The 25213-nt window shown below is 31.6% G+C and overlaps 2 protein-coding genes across 2 annotated transcripts; one reads left to right on the top strand and one right to left on the bottom strand.

Annotated features, from left to right (window-relative positions):
* Window positions 1-48: 48 nt before the first annotated feature.
* Window positions 49-10822, bottom strand: LOC133846987 (calcium/calmodulin-dependent protein kinase type 1). The gene is given in 12 exon segments (XM_062281692.1): window positions 49-340; window positions 1404-1491; window positions 1748-1874; window positions 7291-7344; window positions 7347-7370; window positions 7373-7553; window positions 7605-7743; window positions 7813-7887; window positions 8136-8180; window positions 10508-10642; window positions 10693-10792; window positions 10795-10822. Coding segments are annotated over 12 exon segments (1203 nt in total). The 5' UTR covers window positions 10808-10822; the 3' UTR covers window positions 49-118.
* Window positions 10823-13366: 2544 nt separating this feature from the next.
* LOC133846975 (ephrin type-B receptor 1-B) lies at window positions 13367-23306 on the top strand. The gene is given in 17 exon segments (XM_062281679.1): window positions 13367-13765; window positions 14569-14793; window positions 15332-15411; window positions 16800-16980; window positions 17437-17922; window positions 18267-18737; window positions 18740-19159; window positions 19223-19345; window positions 19348-19398; window positions 19969-20016; window positions 20191-20319; window positions 20398-20493; window positions 20556-20582; window positions 20585-20925; window positions 22196-22342; window positions 22404-22736; window positions 22805-23306. Coding segments are annotated over 16 exon segments (3180 nt in total). The 5' UTR covers window positions 13367-13765; window positions 14569-14651; the 3' UTR covers window positions 22910-23306.
* The last annotated feature ends 1907 nt before the right edge of the window (window positions 23307-25213 follow it).

Below are 25213 nucleotides of genomic sequence, written 5' to 3'. Positions count from 1 at the left end.
AAACAAGTCAGAATATCTTGCTATAGACGAACTTAGTTAGTTCGGTTTGGCCACGGACACTACAATTTGGCGAGATTCTTTGAAGAGGATTTTTCATGTCGCTATGGGTCTCCGATGATTATTGCGCTGATTCCTCCAAATTCAAATCGGTTGAAGTGCTTAATTGCGCTGTTTTAAAAGATGCATCTACATTACTAGGAGTCTCCTTTGCAACAGAATTTTGTTGGTTACCATTGCCAGTTATACTATTAGATGGCGTTTCATCAATTACATTAGCCGTACTACTACTTAACGCCATTCGCTGCATTTGTCGGATGACGGTGGCAGCATAATATGCTTGCTAAATAATTAAAAACAATGTCGACTGTAAGATAAGTACATATAATAATAGATTTGCTGTGGGTATTTGTATTTTTAGTATCCCTATTCACTAAAATGTTTGTATAATTAGCAATATTAGAGTTCAAATTTTAGATTATGGTTTAGAAATATTACAGCTAGCTAAAACATCGAAGCCAACATCGATACATCGATGTTGGCCTGAAAATGTTAACATCGATAGTGCGATAGTGACATCGATACATTGACTTTTGTGACATTTTGTGGCTCACACGCTCCAGAAGAGAGTGATCCTTTGGAATTTTGGAAAGTAAGCATATAAGCAAATTGAATACCATAACTTTTCCAAATTTGTATATTTTCAGTAGTCTACAGCATACGATTTTAAGTTTTTAGTACGTTTACAATTTTCACAACACATTGTGATTAGAGGTGGAGAACTATCGATAGTCTGTGGCATCGATATTGATATTGATATTGATAGTTTCCATAAACTATCGACTATATAGCAAGGAAAATCTATCGTCGATAGTGCAGTAAAAGAAAATAATTTAATTAGTTTTTAAAATAATCGATATTTGTTTAATGTATGAGATAATGAAATTGGTTTTCCAATCTTTATCTAAAAATAATAAATAATTATTATTCAAATAATATGAATTTTTATTTTTTAGGTTTACCTTAACTGCTATTTATATATTTATTTCAACAAATAATTTTGTACGCCTATTTGGAAAGATTCGTCCTGCTTTGCTGAAGACCCTCTCCGACTCTACGGAGGAAGCGGGTATACAAAGAAATTTGAAAAATATCGACCACTATCGAGAGTGCTCGCCGCTATCGAGAGCGTGTCGACAGTGGCCAACCATCGATAGTCCCGATAGTGCCATTGATAGTTCTCCACTTTTAGTAAGGAACATATTTATTTGATGTTTTCTTATTCCTTCTTCTGTTGGATTATTATTTGTCGAAACTCATGGAAAAACTTTTAATTAAAAATTATACCGTTTTTTTATTAATTTTGAGTCGGAAAATACAAATACCCCTAGCTCTGGATAACATACCTTCCAACGCGACTTAGCAAAGTTTTTCTTAAGTTGTTCCGAAACGGTGCCGTGAATGTTTTTGCTGCTGGCTTCATTACCCGAGATCCTTAAATTTTAGAAAAACTCTAGTTATTAAGAAATTAAATACAATTTTATTTCCCAAAATTTAAAGATATTAAAAAATTTAACTTCATACTGAAAAAATTTTTTTTTAATTAAAAATTAAATTTTTCAATAAAATTTAAATTTAACAATTATAAGACATGTTTATTGGTTGTTGGATCGTAAGACTTCATTTTAGACCAAGTCACTATAACGTTCAACATAATTATGCCTGAGATTAGGTATTAGGTATTACTCACCAAGGATGGCATAATGCTTGTTTGCATGTATATCGCTTTTCAACTGTAACACACATTAAGTTTTTGATGAAATGTTTCGCTGATTCACTAATTTCATCCCAGTAAGGCGAATCAAATTCAAATTCACCTAAAACAATAAATTTTCATTATATTTATTTTTAAATAGATTTTCAATTCTATAAAATTGAATAAAGGGATTATATAATGGGAATCATAAAAAATAAGAGCACTTCACTTTTATTACAATAAGTGCATAACTGAGTTACGTATGTATTTAATATTAGGTTAATATCGAATAACTTAAAATTATTAAGAAAAACCATTATTGCATATCGACATTTTGCGACACTTTTTTTTAACTTAAGATGAAATGACTATTGAACGATATTAAAATAATCGTCGATAATTTTCGATTGTGCAGTAAAAGAAAATAATTTAATTAGTTTTTAAACAATCCATATTTATTTAAAATATGAGAGTATGAAGTTGATTTTCCAATCTTTATCTGAAAACAATAAATAATTATTATTCAAATAATATGCATTTTTATTTTTAGGTTTACCTTACTTCTATTTATATATTTATTTCAACCAATAATTTTGTACGCCTATTTGAAAAGATTTGTCCTGCTTTGCTGAAAACCCTTTCCGACTCTACGGAGGAAGCGGGTATACAAAGATATTTGAAAAAATATCGACCACTATCGAGAGTGCGCGCCGCTATCGAGAGCTTATCGATAGTGGCCAACCATCGATAGTCCCGATAGTGCCATAGATAGTTCTCCACCTCTAATTCAGTATGTTCAGTATTTTATTCACAATCTTTCTCCATAAGCTGAACTAATATTCCTTAATTTAAAATAAACAAGTAAGAAAGTTATAGTCGAGTGTGCTCGAATGTGAGATACCCGCTACCCATTTGGAATAAAATCAAAATATTGCGAAATAATTTTCAAAATATACCAAAAATGCTATAAAAATAGAACCACATTCCAAATAGATTCTTAGCTAAAGCAACTAAGACCCTTAGCATGTAGGCGTTTTTGCCCATACAAAAGTATTTCTTTAATAACTTCCACAACCAAATTTTCCGGAATCATAAACACTATTGTTATTAATGTATACACCAAAATTCGCAGCTCTAGCTTTAAAATTACGCTTGTTATTCGATTTTTATACTTTATAACTTTGTGCCGGTCGGTATGAACACCTATGTAGATCTCAGAGACTATAAGAGATAGAGCTATAATTTCAACAGTATTTGTTATCAGATCAAGTTTGTTTCAAATTTTGGCCACGCCCACTTCCGCTTCCGCAAATCAATAATAACAAGAGTAATATTAAAGCTAGACGTGCGAATTTTGGTATACATATACAATAATAACAATGGTATTTGTGATTCCTGAAAATTTGGTTGCGATCAGATAAAAATTGTTTAAGTTACTAAAGAAATAGTTTTGTATGGGCAAAACCGCCTTCTATGTAAGTGTTGTATATATGCGTATACGTATATACATGTTCGCCTCTATATTTGTATCTGCATGCATAGAGGCACTGGGATCAGTGATGCCAATATTTTTCGAAAAAACGGACAGATTGAGAAAAAACAGGAAAAATAGGATGAAAATATTATTAAAAGGATAGAAAAAGAGGCAAAGAGTTTGTTTATAGTAATTTAATTTTTATTATTAAGATAATAGTTTTAAGGCAGCTTCGATTATTTTTCCTTCGTCATTATTGCTGTCCTCATAAGTAACCATAGAGCCAATTATTTGAAGATACTTTTGAGGCACAGAGTGTCTGTCAGACACTACATTTTTAATAAGGTTAGTGCACTTGGTTCTGTGCAATTTAACCTTCTTGGCGTCAAAATGTGTTTTACTAATTCACTTAGGTGGCTACATAGCTATCGCAGCTTCTTGGCGACAAGTTTCTGAAGATTTGACCGGCTCGAAACAAATTTTACTTTGTTTCAATAAACTTGATGTATTTTTCGTATGATTTTTGTCGTCATGTGCACTCTTAATAGGTCAATTTTACAGTTAATACTGCATTTGCAGTATTTTAAATAAGCCTTGTTAATGTCTGAATGTCGGCTAATCCAATCTTTAAAATCCGGCTGCAGTAGCCAACAGTCCCGAAACTTTTGCTTTTACATTTTTTGACATTTTAATTTAATAATATAAATTTTGAAATTGTGTGTTCAGTATCGAAACAGAGAGTGCAAGTAAACCGTAAATAGAGTTTTTCGATTAATTTTTACCAAACTGTCGATATAAGTATGGCAGACGTGAAAAGTTGCCACCTGTTTCATATTTTACAGCAGATAATAAAATTAAATTGGAGTGCGAAAGCAACTATTTTAGAAAAATAAAGAATTAATATTAGATTTAAAAAGGACAGATTTCCGGATGAAAAATCTAAAAATAGGACAGATTTCAGGTATGCGGATGATTTTCAATTTTTCCGGATGAAGCGTTAAAAACAGGACAGATCTGTCCGGAAAAGGACAAATTGGCATCACTGACTGGGATAGCTCTATTGGTAGCAGTGTTGCCAGAGTCGCTTTTTTCTTGAAAAATTGCAAATAGCGGGCAGCAGGAATTATGGCTTTTTACTTAAATGCTTTTTTAGATTTTTTTCTGTTTGCCCAAAATTATGGGACAATATTTGCTGTAGCTGTTCTGTCGATGCTTGCCAACATTTTTAGTGACAAATCGATTGTACAGTGCTGTTAAGAACGCTTCAATTCTCATCGTAGCGTCACTAAAGGCGAAAGTGAATTGATCTTAAGATCAGTGTGTTTTGATTGTATTAAAAAGTCAAAAGACTTTAAGCAAAAATATCGGACGACACGGAAGACAATTACTGCAAATATACTATCACCGCAAAACTTTCTGATTTGCTCGCCCATGTTTTGACCAAAAGCAAAAGTTAAATACAGTAGATTCCGGTTATAGCGACTTTCAAGGTACCGACCATTTTACGTCGTTATACCCGGAAGACGCACTAACAGAAAGGAGCTAAACTAATTTTTGTTTTGTTTTTTTTTACGGTTGCCATGTTCGTAATACTTGTAGGTTTTAAGATAAAACAAATTAATTTTTAAACAAAACAAAAATTTATAAATTTAATTTAATAGCATGGTTTTTCCACAATAAATCGTATACCTGCATGTTCCTTAGCATAAGCTAAGGCGTCAGCTAAAACTAACAGAGAGTAGTGGGAATATAAGAACCTTCCTGTCGCTCCTACGCACACAAGCAAGAGTGCCAATCACTGATAAATGCATACATTTCTAACAGCGTCGTTTGATACTTAAATTTGTTGGCATTATTTCGCTGTATTTTTTTCGTCGCAATATCCGGTTGAATTGTAAAAATTTCGTCGGTATAAGCGGTTTGTCGCTAAAAGCGTAGACGTACTAAGCGGAGACCCTTTCATATAAGGTTGTATGGGGACCAACCAAGCCATCGACTTTTCGTCGCAATAACTGGACGGACATTATAAGCGGAGTCATAATAACCGGATTCTACTGTACTTTGAAGACGACAGCGCTATTCGTTTTCTACTCGTTGTTTTCTACTTAAAATGGAAATACATTTTATTCTAAATCATGCATTTACAGTTATGGCTTGCGCAGACTTGACAAATGCTGCTATAGATATAGTATAACCTTCCTAATAAATTCCTAAAAATGATAGGAACTGGATGTAACAATAAAAATGAGGAGAATGAGGATAGTTTTAATGAAATTTTCTAAATATTGTCAATATTAGAGCAGCTGCTGTACAAATTCTATACATATGTTTCAATATAAACGATTTCGTGCTGTCACCCTGTGACTATCAGAATCGTTATTTTTGTTTTGATTACTAATTATTTTGTTCAGGTTTTAAATTCTATCATAAAGTTCAAATATATATATAATATAATTGCAATCTGACATTTTTGCCTTGCGCAAGGGTTAATATTTAGAGAAAAGATCGTCCGCATTAGTGCTGCAAAAACATCGGCACACTATCGATACTATCGATGTTTTTATTTTTAAAGAAAACATCGATGTTTTTGCGCTATCGATGTTTTGTTTGAATGGATTACCATCACAAAATTTACTAAAAGCGCGCGAAGCAGGTTTGGGTAACATTATAAATTACAGATTATTTTAAAAGCTTGGCTTAAATTGGTGTTGGCGGTCGTACGATGGCTAGTTCTGTAAATAGAAAGCGTAAGTACATGTTTCTAATCTGTTTGAAGGTGATTAATTCATGGCTTGTGTGTTTTCAGGCAAGGCAACTATCACAAAAGGCAACGACAATGCGGCAAGCAATTGCGAAATAAATGATTCAGATGAGGAGAATAGTAGCTGTATTCTGAGCAGCAATGCAGTTATTTTTGATTTGCTTACTATTCATTGAATTAAATTTATTATTTGTTTTGGTTTAGAAAAAAAAAACTCGCTTTTATTTAAGATTTTAAACTTGTATATCAAATAATTACAAAAAAATTGTTCTAAACATCGATACTATCGATGTTTTTTTTTTAAACATCGGAAACCTCGATGGTGCCAAACCTCGATGTTTTTGCAGCACTAGTCCGCATACAACCTTTCCCTTCAACAAGCACGAGCGCACTGAGGGATAACGGCTCGAAGCCGAACGAAAAGGCACACGACGAGACTACCTTGTATAATTGTATCATGACCTCTTGCGTCGAAAAACGAACACGCACTGACGAAAGCTTTTGTTCGAGCCCGCTCGGGGTACAAACTTTTTTTTTCCCCACCCGATCGATGCTCGAGTTCAAATCCGGATCAAGAATACAGGCATATTTCTTTTTAAAATTTGAGATTATTACCGCAATATTTTGCTTTTATTCAAAATGGGTAGCGGGTATCTCGCAGTCGAGCACACTCGTCTGTAGCTTTCTTGCTTGTTTTAATTTGGGGGCGGAAGTGGGCGTAGAAAAATTTGAAACAAACTTGATCTGCATGCAAACATAACAAATGCATTCGAAAAATAATTATAGCTCTATCTCTTATAGATTCTGAGATCTAGGTGTTCATATGGACAGACGGACATACAGATAGACGGACAGACGCACATGACTAGATCGTCTCGGCTATTGTTGCTGATCAAGAATATATATACTTTATAGGGTCAGAGATGCCTCCTTCTACATGTTACATATATTTCCTGCACAAAGTTATAGTACCCTTGTACCCTTGCTTAGCTGGTATACAATACATTCAATGTTTTCGTTGCGTGTTGATAAAAAAGCAAGTACTTACAGTGCTACCTCTTCACAAATATTTTTAATTATCCCTACAAATTTTGGGAGACATTCTTATTCTTTAAGCCCTTACTTGAATATTCCTCCCCTACCACAAACTAACGTAAAACTATATTATCGATTTATGTGTAAAACCAGGTATATATAAATATATATATATATATATATATATACATATATATATGTACATATATGTAATTATTATTATTTTTACGTTTACACATTTAAAAAGAGAAAATTGGTCAATCGTACCTTTAAGAATCTGTGCAAATAAATTGGCATCATTTTCATCGTAAAATGGGGGTAGCCACAGAGCAGTATATAAGATATCACCCTATACTCCAGACATCAACAGCCTTCCCATATGGCTTTTGGGCTAGAACTTCAGGTGCAACATATCCAGGAGTTCCACAAGCTGTTGCCATAATACCGGAATCTTCCATTTTCGATAATCCGAAATCGCTTATCATTATTTTACTATCATCTTGTGGACTGTAGTATAATAGATTTTCGGGCTGAAAAATAAATTCAAAAATTACTGAAACCAAAATTTTTGGGAAACTTACCTTTAGATCCCTATGTACAACGCCCTGTTCATGCATATAGTCGACAGCCTCTAAGATTTGCCTTATTAAATGTGATGCGTCTTTTTCTGTGTACGAGCCCTTCTCTACAATCCGGTCGAATAATTCTCCACCAGTTACTCTAGAAATAAATAATGTAAAAATCCTTTTATTCATTAAAAATTTAATAATAAAAATTACTTAAACTTACAATTCCATAACCAGATACACTTTTGCCTTATCTTCATAAGTTTCTAGTAGCTGCACAATATTAGGATGTGTAAGTCTGCAAAATTAAATATAAAAAAGAATAATGGATTCATATGGTAATATCTAAGATCTAACAATAATAATTTAATTTAATAAGGGTCAGCTCATTTAAATTCGTTACAATATTTATACTAATGTAACTTATTTTCATCGAGTCGGATATGTAGCAATGTTCGAGCCATACTTAAGATACTGACTATTTTGAAATCAATAAAATTATATCTCCAAAGCGGTATTGGGGATCGGGGTCATTTCTTAACTCACCGCTCTCCATTCGAACTGTTGCCATCGAAATGATTTGCACTGAACCTAGAAAAAGCCAATTTAAACGAAGATATTCAAATCAAACAAAAATGATAGAAAAAAACAAACATACATAATCCCAGAATAAGAAAAATATAACATATATCTTCGGAACACCGAAGTTTAGGTAACTAATCAGAGTCTGATCATCATCAATTTTTTACATTGCGCAAATTCGTCTGTGAAAGAGCCAATTTTACATTTACGTACATTATCGGAGTATCGATACCCTTTATTTATTTTACCGCCCCAAACATTTTTGACGGACGTTTTTGTGAAGTGAACTAACAAACATAAATTTGAATAATTTAAAAATACTAAAAAGAATGCAAGAAGAGAAAATAGCATACATATATAAAAGATATGAACGCACAGGGGTGTTAGTTCACGTTTCTTTTAATAATTGTATTTTTTTAATAGGTGAATGTGTCAGTGGAAAGTGAAAGGTTGCTAAAAACGGTCGATATAATATGTGGGGAATATACATATATGTATATATTGCTCATCGCGTTCAGCGTTGACCCACGATTAATCGATTAAGCCCTGGTGGCAGAAAAACTAAATCGCTTTATTTCTGCGGAATACTTTATTACGAACATTTTTTATTTGGAGATCAGCAAAAATGATGTGATTCAGTGTGTTTAGGCGCTTTAGTTATCCTCACTCTCGATTGTGAGTACTGGTTTAGTAGTGTACAAAAAATATAATAAATTCGATAATTATTTTCAGTTCAAATGTTATTTGCGGAACAACAAGCATTTATAGTGCACATATGTATAGATTTACTGTTCAACTACACTTAAAAAAGTCGTTGCCAAGTTTTGGAGATAAAAATAAGTTTTTAGAAGAGTATAAAAAAATATTTCAACAAAAATTTCGACATTTGTTTTACATAAATTGGACACATTGGGCACATATGGTACACAAAAACCATATCATAACATTTTTTGCCACACCAAAATAAAAATTTTTTAACATTAAAGCAATTTCCGAGAATATTGACTGAATTTGTTTGTGACTTTGCTTTTCTTTCTCTTCTCGTGCGAGGGATTTCACGATTATAAAAATATAGATTAACTAAAACTAAATTGCGTAAAACGAAAACGCAGAGCTAGGCAAATTTGTTGGCCTAGGCACAGTTCTTCAGGTTTACTTCCTATATCAGGACATTAATTTGATATTTTATTTTAGCTTATAGGATTAACCTAGATGCAACAATCAAACATGCGTACATCTAAAGTAATCGGTAAAATAATGTATTAAAAAAATAAAGTATAATAAAAGATATAAGTAAAAACTAAATAAAATTCTTTACTCTTATGCCTAACTCAAATTATGTTAATGTTTTCATTAATTATTTAACACATTTCCAATATATATATATATGTACTTATAGTTAGCCAAATATTTTGCTTAATGAGAAGCACCAGATTACCAAAATTACTAGCATATGAAACAGGAATTACAAGTGTAAGGTAAATAAAACCAGATCATTTTTGTACCCGCTACCCATAGGGTCGAAGGGTATTATAACTTTGTGCCGGCAGGAAATGTATGTAACAGGTAGAAGGAGGCATCTCCGACCCTATAAAGTATATATATTCTTGATCAGCGTCAACAGCCGAGACGACCTAGCCATGTCCGTCTGTGTGTCTGTCCGTATGAACACCTATGTAGATCTCAGAGACTATAAGAGATAGAGCTATAATTTTTTCGACAGCATTTGTTATGTAGCATGCAGATCAAGTTTATTTCAAATTTTTGCCACGCCCACTTCCGCCCCGGCAAATCAAATTCGAATAACAGGCGAAACTTTAGAGCTATAGCTGTGAATTTTCGTATGTACAATAATAGCTATAGTAATTGTGATTCTTGGTTGCGATCAGATAAAAATTGTGGAAGTTATTAAAGAATTACTTTTACATGGGCAAAATCGCCTACTTACGAGGTTTTAGTTGCATTGACTGACAATCTGGTTTTAGTTGCATTGACCATCTGGTATATTATACCGTCTATGGTATATTTTGAATGTATCGATATAACAAATATGTCATTAGGTATATTTTTAGCATCTTGGTATATTTTGAAAAAATACCACAATATTTTGCTTTTATTCAAAATGGGTAGCGGGTATCTCACAGTCGAGCACACTCGACTGTAACTTTCTTACTTGTTAAAACTGAATCGGACATTAAGTGTAGCTAATATAATATATATATATATATATATATATATACTGTATTTTTATTTTTTTCATATTTCATTTTTGTATTTTATATTTATATTTATATATGTATATTATTTCATATATACATTCAAAAAGAACAACATACCTTCGAAGTACTCGTATCTCATTTTCCAACGATTCTTCTTTACCCTTTAGAGCTTTTTTATCAATTATCTTCACGGCAAAATGATCACCAGGTGTCTCTTTACTTTCAGCCAAGCGCACCTCAGAAAAAGCTCCCCTGGGAATTATTAATTTATGTTTATAATATATATTCCTAAAGTTACTTACGTTCCTAATAGACCGTGGAGGTTATATTTCTCTTCAATCGAAATCTGCTTGTTTAACTCTTTTGTGTCTTTTGACTTGGCCTTCTTGCCCGAGTCCTTTTGCCAAACAGTGGCATAGCTGTGAAATGGCCAGATGCAATTTTCAGTAGGCAAATGTTGCTATGTACGTTTTTATATTTCTGTGGAAAGAAAAATGCATAGTTTTAAGCAGAAATAGGATAGTAAAAAAAATTGGCGAACTAACCTCTAACAAGCACAATTAATGAATGTGTCGAAACAATTCGGTTTATATTTAAATTTGCGCAGTCATATTGGATTTGTTTTAAGTAACCTATTTTAATTTTTGAAAATGAGTATATATGCACATATGTACATATATATATATATATATATAGAATGAACACAATATTTCTTGTAAGCAAACAAAAAATTTTTCCAGAAAGCCGCAAATTGAGTACTCTAGAATATGTCGAATAGCATTGAACGTGTTGCTTACATTAGTGCTACAAACATTACTAATTATTTTCCGCATTGATATACATAGATGGGATGAAGCTTTTAACCACGCCACGATCGAAGCATTAATGCAGGCAATAAATCTCAATAAATTGGATTTTGTTTTATTTATTTTGATATTTTATATGATCAGAGTGTAACCTGCTACATATGTACATTTTAGCAAATCTATAATACTCTTCTGTACACAGTGTAATCAGCTCAAGAAACCAGACGTTAAACAATTAAGGAAACTACACTCTACTTATACCAAAAATGTTCTAATCTTTTGAACAAAGTGACCTTTAGCTATGTATATATATACATATGTATATTTCAGAATATTATTTTGATGTATTATATTAAAAACTCTAGATTAAATATAAGCATACCAAAATACTTTTCATTAATATTCGATTAAAATAAAACGATTCAGAAAGGTACAGTCGAGAGTGTTTGACTGTGAAATACCCGCTACATATTTTGAATAAAAACAAAATATTGCGGTATTAATTTTAAAATTTACTAAATTAACATAATATACCTCGAAAAGACTAAAACTATACGTGTGGCTATTTTAACTATATTCAAAATACACCATAGAGTCCAAAATATACCAGATTGTCACCCAAAGCAACTAAGACCCGTAGTAAGTACGCGTGTTCCCTATACAAAAGTTGTTATACCCGCTACCCATAGGATAGAAGGGTACTACAAGTTTGATCCGCCAGGAAATGTAACATATGTAAAAGCCAGGAGGCATCTCCGACCCTATAAATTATATACATATGTACATTCTTGATCAGCGTTAACAGCCATGTTTGTCTGTCCGTATGAACCCTAGATCTTGATGTGAGTGCAAAAATAACAAGTGCAATCGAATAAAATTATATCGCTATCTCGTATAATCGGTCTTAGATATCTAGGTGTTCATACAGACGGACAGGGGTATATCATCAGCTATTGAAGATGATAAGAAATATATATTTTTATCGCTGTTGCCTCCTTCTGCCTACCAAACGGGTATAAAAATCCTTTCGACCACGACAACAAAAAATAAGAATGCTACAGTCGAGTTTTCAAATATACAGAAATCAACATTATATGTACTGATATACTACTACATTCAAAATAAACCAGATATTGTAAAACTTGCTAATCTTAACTTTGAATTTAGGCTTGCTTGGGTATATCGTCTCGGGCCTTGACGCTGATCGATAATATATACATACACATACATATGTATACATAGAATCGGAAGAGGTTCCTTCTTATTGTTAGAATTTTATTTTTCGAAGTTAATCCGTAGATTTTTACATTATTATATTATATTATTGTTGTATTGTGATCTAAGCAAATATACCGTCTTCTATTACAGCTTTATGCCAAAAAGCAAAATATAATATTCTGAAATTATACGATATTGGCATTATGCGTTTGCTAAACAGTTTTAGATTTTTTGACCAACTTATTTGAGTTTCCATTCATCGTGACTTTTTCTTAAATATTATATTATCGTATGCCGAACTATATTACATTTGAATAATTAATACACATATGCACATATATATATATGATTTGCTTACTTACGTATACAGTACTCATATACATATGTATGTACATACATACAATTACATATTAGGTCGTACTTGTTATCTATAAACTTAACATAATGGGTTTAAACTTTAAAGCCACATTGTGTACATGGGTGTTATTTAAATGATTTTGAATGGTCATATTACGCAAACTTGTAAATAATTGAAAACCATAAATTTGTATTAGCCAGCGTAAATAAAGTACATACATCTAAGCTTATTTTAAAAATATTTGTCACTTACGTAGTGAGCGCGACCTAATGTATTTTTCCCCAATTTTAAAAACGTATACATTGACAACACAGTATAATCTAAAATAGAAAGAATGTTTTGACAAGCAATTTCCGTATTCAAGTTATGAAAGATCCAAGCGATTCACTATTGCATTACAATATAAATTCTATTGATTTTCCAAGCCCGGGTCCACTTTATGCAGTATTTTGCCACTTACCGCGATTTGGTCACATTTAGAGTCGCGAGTTTCAAGTTGGGTGCTAATAAACTGAACGAAATATGTATGTACGTCGGTAAATTATTGTATGATTTCACAGTTACAATTAATTTGGTTGATAAGTGTACAAAACCTATTATTGTAAATGCTTTTTATTCATTAAATAATTTCGATTTTCCAAAGTGAATGTTGGAAAAAGTTCCAAATCAACCCAGTCAAAAAATATTTAGAAAGAAAAGTGTGGCAACGCTAACAGTTAACTTTAGAAGTGTATATATACACATACCTGTCTACTAAAGAAAAATGCAAAAATCAAACGAACATTAAAGAAATTTATTTGCTTGTGTGATAAATTATCTGCACACAAAAATTAAAATTCTAGATTAGTGTTTTTTTAACTTATAGAAATATACGGCGTTAGTTTAATGCTAACAACTGAGCCGTGGAGAATGCACATACATTTGTGTGTATATACAGTATTGTAGGTCCGTGATTGTGTGGTGGAGTACATTTGTGGAAAATGAAATACATATGTAAATACATTAACTAATTAATAACATCATAATTTAATCATTTTGTAATATGAAGTATGGTACAAAAAGACAAGTAAACTGGCCCAATGAAATTACTTTCAAAATGCTTTCGCTTATTTATTCGATATATTTATATGTATGTATGTACATATGTATGCATGTTATGTGTATGCGCGTGTGAGTGTTGGAGTACAACATATGGACATCTGTTTGAACATATATGTATATCCTATGCGTATATATGTATACATACATATATCATAAATAAATAATATATACACATTTATCACATACATATATCATAAACATTATACATTCATAAATATGTGCAAAAGGGCTGGGACTTTAACAGTATATTATTACAAAAAAATCTAAACAAGGTTTTAAAACTCAAATAAAGTGGGCAAAGCACATGGCCAAGAAATAGTTCGTTGATCAGCAGAGGAGTTCCACTCAAATTTTAAATTGACATTAAAGAAATTGTATTACGATTTTCAAATAAAGAAAAAGTGTTTCACCATAGGGCGCGGGAAGTCATACAAATTATGTATGTATGTATGTATAAGCAACAGGAAGCTGCATTTACACAATAAAAAAGCTCGTAAGCAAACAAAAAATTGTTATATTAATATTTTTTATTGTTAGTACGCAAATGTGTACTCACTCTAAGGAAACCATTAAAGTATTTATTTTTTCATATTAAGAAAATAAAATTAGAAAAAATAGGATAGTCATTGATATGAACTATCTTAGCAAAATATATCACGATCTACATATTTCAATAAATATTTTTAACGTAAAAGTATATACAGTGCTTTTAATAAAAACGTGATGCAATTGAAGCATTTGCAACGATTCGAGGACCGCAGCATTAAAAAGGATAGTTATGATACTTCTTCCAAAACACAAAATGGCTTCCACACAAATCCATACTGATGTAATACGACATAAGTTGCCAATTTTCCATTTAATTTGTTCAATAGTGATTGCAATTACGAACAACTTTAATAATACCAAAGCAGATCAAGGTAAGTTAACACTTGGACAAAAAGTGACATTTATATTTTATCCATAATTATTCACGTTATTCTCGTTTTCGGAAAACTCGTTGAGAAAATGTATTATCGAGCAGTTCATTCCAGAAATCATTAATTGTTTTGTTTTAAAGTAATTAACTTAAGACTAAGCAAAACAGCAAAATTATCAAATATTAAAATTAAATTGTTTAAAGTAGTTTTTGGTTTAATAAAAAAAGGGTTGACAGAAATAAAAAAAGGGGAAAAATCAAATTAAAAAAAAAAACAACGTTTCCAGTTGGACACTTTTGCACCATTTGGGGAAAAAGAGAACTCATGTACATATAATAAATCTAAATCCAATCTGATCTACGGGCAAACAAAAAGTGGTGTTCGGCACACGAACATGGCTATTGATGCTGATTAAAATTTTTATACTTCTCCCTTATACATTTTTCTAGTGAAAAATATAATATACCTTTATATATATTTTAATATGTGTTTAGGACAATCACTATTATATTCTTAATTCATTTTAAACATTTTTTAGTTATTTTGTTGGATACAACGAGAGAAGCCACATTGGAATGGACGAGATACCCGTATGGGCCTCAAGCGCAAACTCCAGGAGTAAGTCTATTTTATGCGAGAAAATGCATACAGGCGGCATGCTCCGGTATTCACTTTTCGTTTTGAAAACGAAAAATTGGTACTCCCGTTTTCACTTTCACAAGATTCTTGCGAATTGCAAAACGAGCAAATTTGTCTGAAATTAAAAGTAAATGTCTTTCTACATTAAATCGGATCTTATTTGCAAAAGGAATAAAAATAGTTGACTTATTGGTTTATTATCGTTCTTTTAAGACCGCCAGAAGATCAATTAGGCTTGTAATTATTTTTAAAACGACTAATTTTGACCCCTCTCCTAAGCTGCCGTACTTTTAGTGGAATGAAAAACCAAGTTAAAAATACTTGTATAATGAAACGGATGGCATTAAATTTGTTGAAGTTGGGTAAAATATGTTTTTGAAAATTAATTTATTTCATTTAAGTGCTAAAATTGAATAAAAAAAATTGTTGAAATCACTGGAATGAAATTGATTAAATAGGTGGCGTCCCCTTTTTGTGGCAAGCATCTGATTGCCGTTTCTTTAATTGCAGAAAGAACATGTATATATATATATATATATATATATATGTATATTCATAAATCTATGCAGGATAAAATTATCCTTATGTGAGTTCTATCCACGCAGGAAATTAGACATGCGAAAGTCATTTTTCGCGTTGCTTAGTTCTGAATACTAAAAGTGAATACCGGAGCATGCATAATAATTAATTTTTAAGTTGTTGAAAAATAAAAATATCAGCAACATAAAAATTTGATTTGAATTGTTCTTTAATCTTAAAATACTTGACATATCTTTCAAAATGAAAGTTAATGTTAATTTGTTATTGAATATGAAATTGTTTCTTTCATTTTGTTAAATTTAATTGGGCTTTAGTTTTCTGATTTTTTCATTTAGGTACAACAGAAAAGGCTTCTTTTTGCTTTTCTCTTTTTTATTTATACAGGGCCGAGCAGATGTGAATACATGTTTGTCTTTTCTGATAGACGTAGACACTACTATATGAGCACTTACAAAATTTTTCTAAAATAGTAAAGATATCACAAATTTTTATGTCAACCGTTATTTTAATGTAAAACAAGTTTAATTGAAGTAAAAGTGTTGCATTTTTGCATGTAGTCAAATACTAAGCAAACACCTCACAATAATTGTACGACTGAACGGACAATAGGGATTTTACCAACTTTATCGTCAATATATACTTGATTATATAATAGTAAGCAAAAGTGATGGCAAATTTTTTTGGAAGAACACTTTTGTTTAAATCAATAAAAAATAAATTTAGAAAACAATTTAGCAACTACAAAATATGTATTAATATCGCATGATGTTACGTTAACCGAATAATTGTTTGTGCTTGGTATTGAATTAATTCAAATTCTTTTGCAGTGGGTGGAAGAGTCGTTTACAGACTTCGTCAAAGGCATTAATTGGCGTAGCTATGTGGTATGCGATGTTGCCTACCACAATGTTAATAATTGGCTATGGTCGCCATTTATTGACCGTGGACCCGCGAATCGTCTTTACATCGAAATTCAATTTACAATTCGAGATTGTTCACTCTTTCCAGGTAAATAAAATATTATATATAATCAACATCGTTGATTTTTACTTATAAATATATTGGTTGTAGTTTCAAAGTGATCAGTTTTACAAAACAAAATATATTGTAGTGTGCACCAATACTCTCGAAGTGGGTATTTCAAAGCGCATAAGTATCTTTAGCAAATTACTTAACAAAAGCAAAATATATTGCCAAAAGTATTGCGAGCAATATAGCAATTAAATCCATCAGCATATAATTAAAGTTCTTTGTATTTAGTCGTGACTGATCATTATTCTCTAACTATTAATCAAACTACAGCATAACCTTTCTTCAGAATAAATTAAACTAAAATTAAACTCTTTTTAATAATTTAATCTGCAATTTTATTTTGCTTGTGCACTTTAATGATTATAAACGATTTCGACGATATATATTTTAAATACATATATTTTATTAATAATTTATCATATTATTTTAAAGGAAATGCTTTGTCGTGCAAGGAAACGTTTAGTTTGTTATTTTACGAATTTGATGCAGCTACCCGAGAGCCGCCTCCGTGGCAAACGGACAGTTACAAATTAATTGCTCGTATTGCAGCTGGTGAAGGCCGATTTAATCAAAACTCTGATGTAGATATTAATACGGAAGTGAAAAGTATAGCTGTAAACAAAAAAGGCGTTTATTTTGCATTTCGTGATCAGGGAGCTTGCATCAGTGTACTTGCTGTTAAAGTATATTATATCACCTGTCCGGCGGTTACCGAAAATTTCGCTCACTTTAATGAGACTCCTACGGGTCGTGAAATTACCATAATTGAGAAACAAAACGGAACATGCGTTGAAAACTCTGAGCCTTATGAAACCCCGACATACCTTTGTAAGGGTGACGGCAAGTGGACAATTCTAACTGGCGGATGTCGTTGTAAGGTGGGCTTTGAGCCTAATGAAATCAACAACACTTGCACTGGTAAGTTATTTTATTTTTTATATGGTATCATAAACTAACTCAGGACAGGGCGTTTTTAATCTAACTTTGTTTTGCTTAAAACTTTGAGAAAACCGAAAAATTGATTTTTCAATTTAAATTTTAATTAACAATGTGTACATTTTCAAAACTGGGACAGTCACACAGGCGTGTATTATTCCATCCCAACAATTATGGGACACCAATTAATAAAATGCAAAAATGTATTTTGTTTTATTAATGCGGGTATTATTTGAAATTTTTTTTTTTGTTAGCGAGCAAAGCAAGCAATGGATTTGGATCGTCGCATATTTATTAATTAATATCTGTAACTAATATATTTGCAGAATGCCCAGCTGGTATGTTTAGATCGGCTGAAGTGCGTAAGTGTGTGCCTTGCCCCCCAAATTCCAATAGCTCCAAAGCGGGCTCACCGTTGTGCAAATGCAAATCCGGATACTATAGACATCCAATTGATGGAGGTTACATGCCCTGCTATAAACCACCCGGCCCTCCCACGAATTTAACGCTGTTATTTATTGATCAAACTAGCGCTATCATTTCATGGAGTGCACCCGCAAAAGATTTAGATTTTATGACAAACGGAATGGATAAATTTCGAAGTGAAATTTTATACAAAATACGTTGCACAATGTGCAGCTCGAATGTAATGTTCAATCCGTCAACGGATACGTTTAATGAAACAAAAGTAACGCTTACGAATTTGGATCCAGTTACTACATATACGGTGCAAATTCATGCAGCAAATGGAATTTCGCATATAGTTGAAAGCGCTATCTTTGGCAATGAAACATTTTTAATAGTGAAAGTCAATTTAACAATGCTTCTTCAGCATTTGCAAGTATTAATATTCATCAATTTGATCTAAACGAAATCAAAACCAATTATTCTGAAATTATGTTTACTACGGAGTCTGTAATGTTTTCAACCGTATTTAATTTACGTGTCGTCGCTATTACAAATAATGATGTCGATCTTGTTTGGGAAAAACCCGTTCAGAGTGACACACCAATTGAGTTGTATGAAGTTCGCTGGTTTCCAAAATCCGATATGGATTTGATCAATAAAACTGCATTGAACACAAAGGACACCAAAGTCCATATAGATGGATTAATCGATAATACCGAATATGGATTTCAAGTGCGCTGTAAAACAAATAATGGTTTTGGTTCATACAGCAATATGGTGTATGCTCAAACGCATCTTTCAGTTGAATCAGGTATTTTTTTTAGATATTGAAGTTTTTAAGTATTTTCTTTTCATTTGCGATTATTTAATTTAGTTTACGAGGACACTATGCAAATACGATTTATTGCTGGTGCAATTGTCACGGGTGTTTTCTTCTTGGTGGTTATTATTGTGGCGACGGTTTATTTTATGCGATCCAAACATCAAGATGAACTTGACAAAAGTCCACAAATCATCTGCCATTGCCAATAGACTACACTAGTAATGAAGGTAAATATGTTTTAAAATTTATCTATATATTCAGTTTTCAGTTAAATTTATCTATATATTCAACAAGAATTGTGAAAGTGACTAAGAACTTAACGAATAATGTCTCGAGTTATTTGCTATACATTTTCAAACTAAATTTCCATAAAATTGCAACTTACATATTATTATTACTTTATCCCAGCTAATCATATTTTTAAACTACAATCACATAAATCTGTTTGTATCCCAATCCCTTTATTACTAAATCAACATCCGATATTTAAGGACTCGTTGTGACATATAGTAAGTTTTTCGATTGTATGTTTTATCGAAAGTTAAAAATTAATTGTATATACTATATAAGAGATGTTTTGTACATTTAAATGCATTAATTATTTAAGCGCAAATATTTTGAAAAATTTGCAATGAAAGGGAGTAAGACTATCAGATTGTAAAATCTAACAATCAAATAATGTCAAAACAATTGCCTGCTGAATTATCGACATATGCTGTTATCTTTTTAAAAGTTCAAATTAATTTTAATAGTCCAAATTAAGATTCAAAGTACTTTATTTTTATCTTTATTTTTAGTACATGCTATGGATACAACTCCAATTGTTAAGACTCTACATTCGAATGGTATATAATTTATTTTCTGGTGGTGGAGGGGTTTTAATGCATGTTTCACAATAAATTACAATTTAAATATACTTTGCTTTCATTTTCAATGTCATTTTGGAATAAATTAATTAATAGATATACATAAGGAAATCATTTCCAATTTTAATGATTCTATTTGTATTCAATTTGCAGTGACGACTCCTTTGTTTGGCAATAGTCGCAGCTATGTGGATCCCCATACTTACGAAGATCCAAATCAAGCAATTCGGGAATTTGCACGTGAAATCGATGCAAACTACATTACAATTGAAGCAATTATTGGTACATTTAAACATATATATAAAATTGTATTAAATTATCGGATTTTTAATTTATATAAATATCTGATGAATATTTTAGGTGGCGGCGAATTTGGAGATGTGTGTCGGGGACGTCTTAAAATTCCTCCCAACTTTGTACAGGACATTGATGTTGCAATTAAGACTTTAAAACCAGGTACATTTTATACACTTTGATAACATAACTATTACTATCTATCTCTGTTTTTTCTGTCTAAGGCTCATCGGAAAAAGCACGTTGTGACTTTTGACAGAGGCTTCAATTATGGGGCAGTTTGATCATCCAAACGTAATATACCTTCAAGGTGTTGTCACACGCTCCAATCCCGTTATGATTATCACAGAATATATGGAAAATGGCAGCTTGGATACTTTCCTTCGTGTAAATGATGGCAAATTTCAAACTTTACAATTGATAGTGATGCTGCGTGGTATCTCAAGTGGCATGTCGTATCTGAGTGATATGAATTATGTGCATCGGGACTTAGCAGCACGCAACGTTCTAGTCGATGCCCAACTCATTTGCAAAATTGCCGATTTCGGATTGTCTCGTGAAATTGAAAATGCCAGTGATGCTTATACAACTCGAGTGAGTATTATAAGTAAAGAAAAGAAAGATTTTTGTCACAAAAAATTTGTAGAAACATTGGAAGTAAGAAAGATACAGCTGTGAGAAACCCATTTGAATACTAGCAAAACAGCGCGGCTTTATTCTTAAAATGTACCATAATAATATACCTCAAAAATACTACAAATGAAACTTGCAGATTGCACTGTAGATTGTAGCTTCGAATTATAAATATGACAGTTTGTGAAACAACAGTTTTAGATACTCTTTGCAAATATAATTCTCCAAAATACTTTTGTTTTTTGTATCTCCAAAAATACTTTTTGTTTTAAAAATTAAAAATAATGTTGAACTCCTTAAATAGAAAGGTTAATATAAAGGCATGCTCCAGTATTCACTTTTAGTTTTCGTTTTGGAACCAAAACCGAGATTTTCGTTTTTAGTTGCTCCGGTTTTCACAAGTTTTTAGTCATTGTTTTGCTATTGAAACGTTTCATTTTTTACTGCTGAAACAGCTGATTTGTGTTTTGGTCAGAAGTAAATAACGTCGAAGAAATGCCTTTCGTATGTCCAATTTCCTGCGTGGAACTCACAAAGGGATAATTTTATTCTGCATAGTTGATTTATGCTTCCCTGAAAGAAATATATTTGCCTTTTGCCTTTTTGTAAATAAAGATTTGAAACTTTCTTTAAAAATAATGAGTTGAACGGCACAAAAAAGAGGATGAAAAACGGGTGACTTCAACAACTATTTTTATACAATTTTAGCACTTAAATAATTAAATTAAATAAATTAATTTTTAAAAACATATTTTAGCCAACTTCAACAAATGTAATGCCATCCGTTTCACCAAAAGTATGGCAGCTTAGGCGATAACTCATGGTGTCGGATTTATCGGTCGCTCACCAAAACGAAAATTGTTGCCGACGGCAAAATTTTATTTCCAAATTTTACAAGCCTAATTGATCTTCTGGAAGTCTTTAAATAACGACAATAAACCAACGAGTCAACTATATTTTTTCCTTTTGCAAATAGGATCCGATTTAATGTAGGAAAAGGCATTTACTTTTCATTTCGGCAAGACAAATTTGCTTGTTTTGCAATTTGAAAAAATCTTGTTCAAAACGAGAACGAAAAGTGAATACCGGAGCTTGCCTGATAAAAAGTTTATTCATTAAAGGCGTACTTATAATTTAATATTTATTTTTCTAACATGTGAAATAGTTATAAATCATGAAAATCGCATAAAAATGATAAAAATTATCTAATATCTCATTATAAATATTCTAGGGTGGAAAAATTCCTGTTCGATGGACTGCACCGGAAGCTATTGCGTTTCGTAAATTTACATCTGCATCAGATGTTTGGTCATATGGAGTCGTTTTATGGGAAGTGATGTCTTATGGTGAACGCCCTTATTGGAATTGGTCAAACCAGGTATGTTATTTAATCTTCAGCATCGATAGTAAGTGAAAATTAAAATTTGAATTGTTTAAAGGATGTTATTAAAAGCATTGAGAAGGGTTATCGCTTGCCTGCCCCTATGGATTGTCCAGAAGCTCTATACCAGCTAATGTTGGATTGCTGGCAAAAACAGAGAACACATAGACCAACATTTGCAAGCATTGTATCAACCTTAGATAATTTAGCAAGACAACCGCAGTCTCTGCTAACCACAAGAAGTTCACCAGAGAATGATTCAACACAACATATTCTGGATACACAACGTGGTCATAACATTTTTATTAGCACCGATTTATGGCTAGAGAATATCAAAATGTCTAGATATTGTCAACACTTCAAAGAGGCTAATTTAGTGAGTGCTCAACAGGTAAGTAAAGTTTGAGCAAAAGATAGCCCAATCCGTTTTTGATTATTCATACATTTTTGTATTAACAGATCTCAAGATTAACAGCTCAACAGTTATCCGATATGGGTATAACTTTAGTTGGACATCAAAAGAAGATTTTACATCAAGCTCGTCAGCTTGACACAATAATATAATAGCCGATTAGGTTTAAGATGTACAGACATGAAAACCCATATAATCAATACGTACCATTAAGTTGTTTTACACACAAGAATAAGATAAATACCCTTTGAATTAAGTAACATTTGTAGTCTATTAACTGTAAGTATTTCTGATATATACAATATATAATACTTAACCACAATATAAATTAAGAATATTTAGGCTTTTCTTATTTTATAAAAAATGTTAGTTTCGTAATTGATTTATTTTAAATTCAGTGCATAAGTTCAACGCATTCAAATCGTATTGTTCAACACATAATGTAAAGCTTTTAAATTTTACTGTATGAAATTGAGATAAGGTTTAAATTAGACGAACGAATGACGATATTTAAAATACATTTGTCGCTTTGGCAATAGTACAACAGTATTAATTATGACTAACGGCAATTAACATTTCTCTTAAAATTAATATATATATATATATCTATATATATAGATATATATATATATATTAATGAATAGATTTAACTATACGATACAATAAATTAGAGATTGGTATATTCGGAGTATACCTATCGCTATTTGAAGAATTCAATTAGAGATTTTTACCCATGTCACCCTACACATTTCATTTATTTAGGTGTTACAACTTTAAGTGCATCGATACAAATGAAAATGAAAATATGTAAATCTTAATAGAAGCAAGATCGCAATATATCTTCGAAGTACAAATTTGAATCGGGCAATTCATGAACTTTACACATTCTTATAGTAATTTCGAAACATTTATAATGCACTGATGAAGTGGACATACAGTACTGTAGATGAGGCTGAAAAATTATTTAATATCATTTATACTCATTAATAAGAGCATACATGTATATACATACATACATATCTATTGCTTCATTAAACATGCATCCATTCTTTCGGAGAAAGGTTCATTATAATAAGTACGAATAATCATTAATATTTATTAAAATATATCAGTCCAAAAGGTAAATATTTACCTTCATAAATAAAACAGAATTATGAACCTTCATATATAGCATTTACTTATAGTTTAAAGCAAATCCATTGCATTTATTGTAGGTTAATTGTATCATGAAATTTAATAAGTATTATTTATACATCGCAAATATTTTATTTCTACTATCATTGCTTTATTGTCATTCATTATCAAATGGAGTTGAACATAAAAACAGATATGCAATAAATTAAACCCTAAATAAAATTATTTTAGTTCTACCTTCCATTTGTTAACATATAAATGCAATTGGCTGTAACCTATATATATTGAATACCATGTCCTGACATTCCGAGCTTCAAGTCATTGAATACTTAAACTCTGACGGTCAAATTAATGATAACAGGAACCGGTGCAAGAACCTTTCGCGTTTGGGCAAGATAGAGGACATTCAGAAACCAAGAGAGCAAACTATAGTCGATTGTGCTCGACTCTGAGATATCGTCACCCATTTTAAATAGACGCAACAGAAGCTGTTTTGTGTAAAAGCCGGGTTGATCGTTTATGTGTGGTGCGAAACTGTGGTATACGAAATACTATATCAATATACCTAAAAAAAAACCTTTAGTATATTTTCAATATTTTTGTGAAATATTAATTTGGTCTATTTTAAAATTACTATGACAATATTTTGCTTTTACTCAAAATGGGTAGTGGGTAGCTTACTGACTCGTTTCTTTTAATGTGAAGCGTCTGTCTATTACGAATCGCAAAATTGGAATAGTTTAAACGCAGTTGTGAACGATAAATCGTTTAATACAAATTTATTAAACACTTTTTTCTGCATTTTAATAAAAAATTTGATTTACTTTTAAGGAGTTGGTTAAATTTTTGATTTTGTTTGTACAATGACCGCCTATCCTGACGGGACGGGGTGCTGCATCTACCATGCGTGAACTTACCCGGTCTTTTATCATTTATATGAAGATAAACACAAAAATTAAAAATGGATGCTCCAATCGAAACTCCGTTAATTGTTAAATTCAAATTAGAGCATAAAGAGACTAACAGGCATGCTCCGGTATTCACTTTTCGTTTTCGTTTTGAGACCAAAACCGAGATATTCGTTTTAAAGTGCTGCGATTTTCACAAGTTGTTGGCCGTTCTTTTACTATCAGAACGTTTAATTTTTTACTGCTGAAACAGCTGACTTGTGTTTTTGTCAGAAGTAAACAACACGAAAAATGCCTTTCGTATGTCAAATTTCCTGCGTGGATAGAACTCATAATTTTATCCTGCATAGATGATTTAAGCTTCCTCTGAATGAAAAATATTTGCCTTTTACCACCTTTTAATCGATTTCATTC

The sequence above is a fragment of the Drosophila sulfurigaster genome, chromosome 4 (genome assembly GCF_023558435.1).
Source record: "Drosophila sulfurigaster albostrigata strain 15112-1811.04 chromosome 4, ASM2355843v2, whole genome shotgun sequence".
NCBI lineage: Eukaryota > Metazoa > Arthropoda > Insecta > Diptera > Drosophilidae > Drosophila > Drosophila sulfurigaster.
Note: the sequence above shows the minus strand (reverse complement) of the source record. Positions and strands in the feature narration are given on the sequence as shown.